General features: G+C 33.5%; 1 protein-coding gene across 2 annotated transcripts in view; it reads right to left on the bottom strand.

Moving 5' to 3' along the window:
* Nucleotides 1-1257, bottom strand: part of LOC119590799 (transcriptional enhancer factor TEF-1-like) — a gene marked incomplete in the record, with an annotated part of 156884 nt that overhangs the window by 4154 nt on the left and 151473 nt on the right. For both annotated transcript variants that reach the window (XM_037939524.1, XM_037939525.1), the window contains 1 exon segment: nt 120-158. In XM_037939524.1, coding sequence (XP_037795452.1) covers nt 120-158 — 39 coding nt within the window.

Genomic DNA, 1257 nt, shown 5'->3' with positions numbered 1-1257 from the left:
ACATTTTTGTTTCATATGCAAAATATCCAAACACATGAATCTGGTAGTTATTTAGCCAATCACTGTGCATCTATTACATTTCTTTTTGGAATAAAACCAAGCTGTTGATTGTCACTCACCAGTCTAAGCATTCCGCCATTTTCTTCTGATGTGCAGCCCTAAAATAAGGTACAAAAGTCTGGTTAAGTATGTTTAAATATTAATGATCTTCGACGCATAATGTAATGACACTATCTACGGCAATTTTATTCAAACTTCTTGTGTGTAAAGTATCCCAAAATAAGTGTATTGTACTTCTGCTCTTGGTGTGAAAATATAAAAATAAGAATATACTATCCACAGTTCTTATGTAAATTAAAATGGCAAGTTATCCTAAAGTCTCTGGAGAATCAAGTATAAATCTTAGAAGCTTTAGCCATGAATACTTTACTTAAATAAAACTTTGGAGGAAAAAATATCATCTGCAACAAAGTTATTGTTAAAAAGTTTTTTGTTCTTTTTGAAAGAAACACTAAAAGTAAATAGTAACTTTTACCATACCACCATGTTATCTACTTCACAACAATGGTAGAAGTACACAAAAAAGAAAGAAAAAAAAAATCATGCAAATGTACAAGATCAATACAAGGTACAAATCCCTTGTGGATAAGCATATCAAAGGAGAAAACGAGTGTTATAATTTCTTTCCAGAAAGAACAATTCCTATCAGAGGTAGAGAAATTCTTGGGACTTAAGATTACTACATAGAGATCTGAAACTGGTTGTTATAGAGAATATAAGGTACCAGAAGAGCAGTACTAAGTTAATGAGTATTTTTTAACAGTGAAGCCTTCCCTTTAACCTCAGGCAGGCAGTGAAATAGTATGGTGTGCTACAAGAATTCATACTCAGCTACTCAACAACTGCTACATGTGCTCTGGTGCAAATGCATTTTTTTCACCACTTGTTACATTGCAAAATAATGCCAGTCCCAGTGAAACAGTAGGAAGACTGTAGTAGGTACTGAGGCATACCAACAGAAACACACAATCAATCTATTGTACAATTCAAACTTACTATAATCTAGTTCACACACTTTAACACCTAACCAAATTCCATTTGTAAAAATCATTCCAATACATTCTGAATGCATTTGGGAATGCTTTGGATAGGTGATAAATGGCACTCTAGATTACAGTTCTAAGTTGAACAATAGTTGACATGTGGGATCCCAACTTGATTCACTTAGGAGCTTCATCCTCCTACAACATCTTGGGC

Source organism: Penaeus monodon, chromosome 27, assembly GCF_015228065.2.
Source record: "Penaeus monodon isolate SGIC_2016 chromosome 27, NSTDA_Pmon_1, whole genome shotgun sequence".
In the NCBI taxonomy this organism is placed as follows: domain Eukaryota; kingdom Metazoa; phylum Arthropoda; class Malacostraca; order Decapoda; family Penaeidae; genus Penaeus; species Penaeus monodon.
The sequence above is the reverse complement of the archived record's forward strand: the minus strand, read 5'-3'. Positions and strand labels throughout refer to the sequence as shown.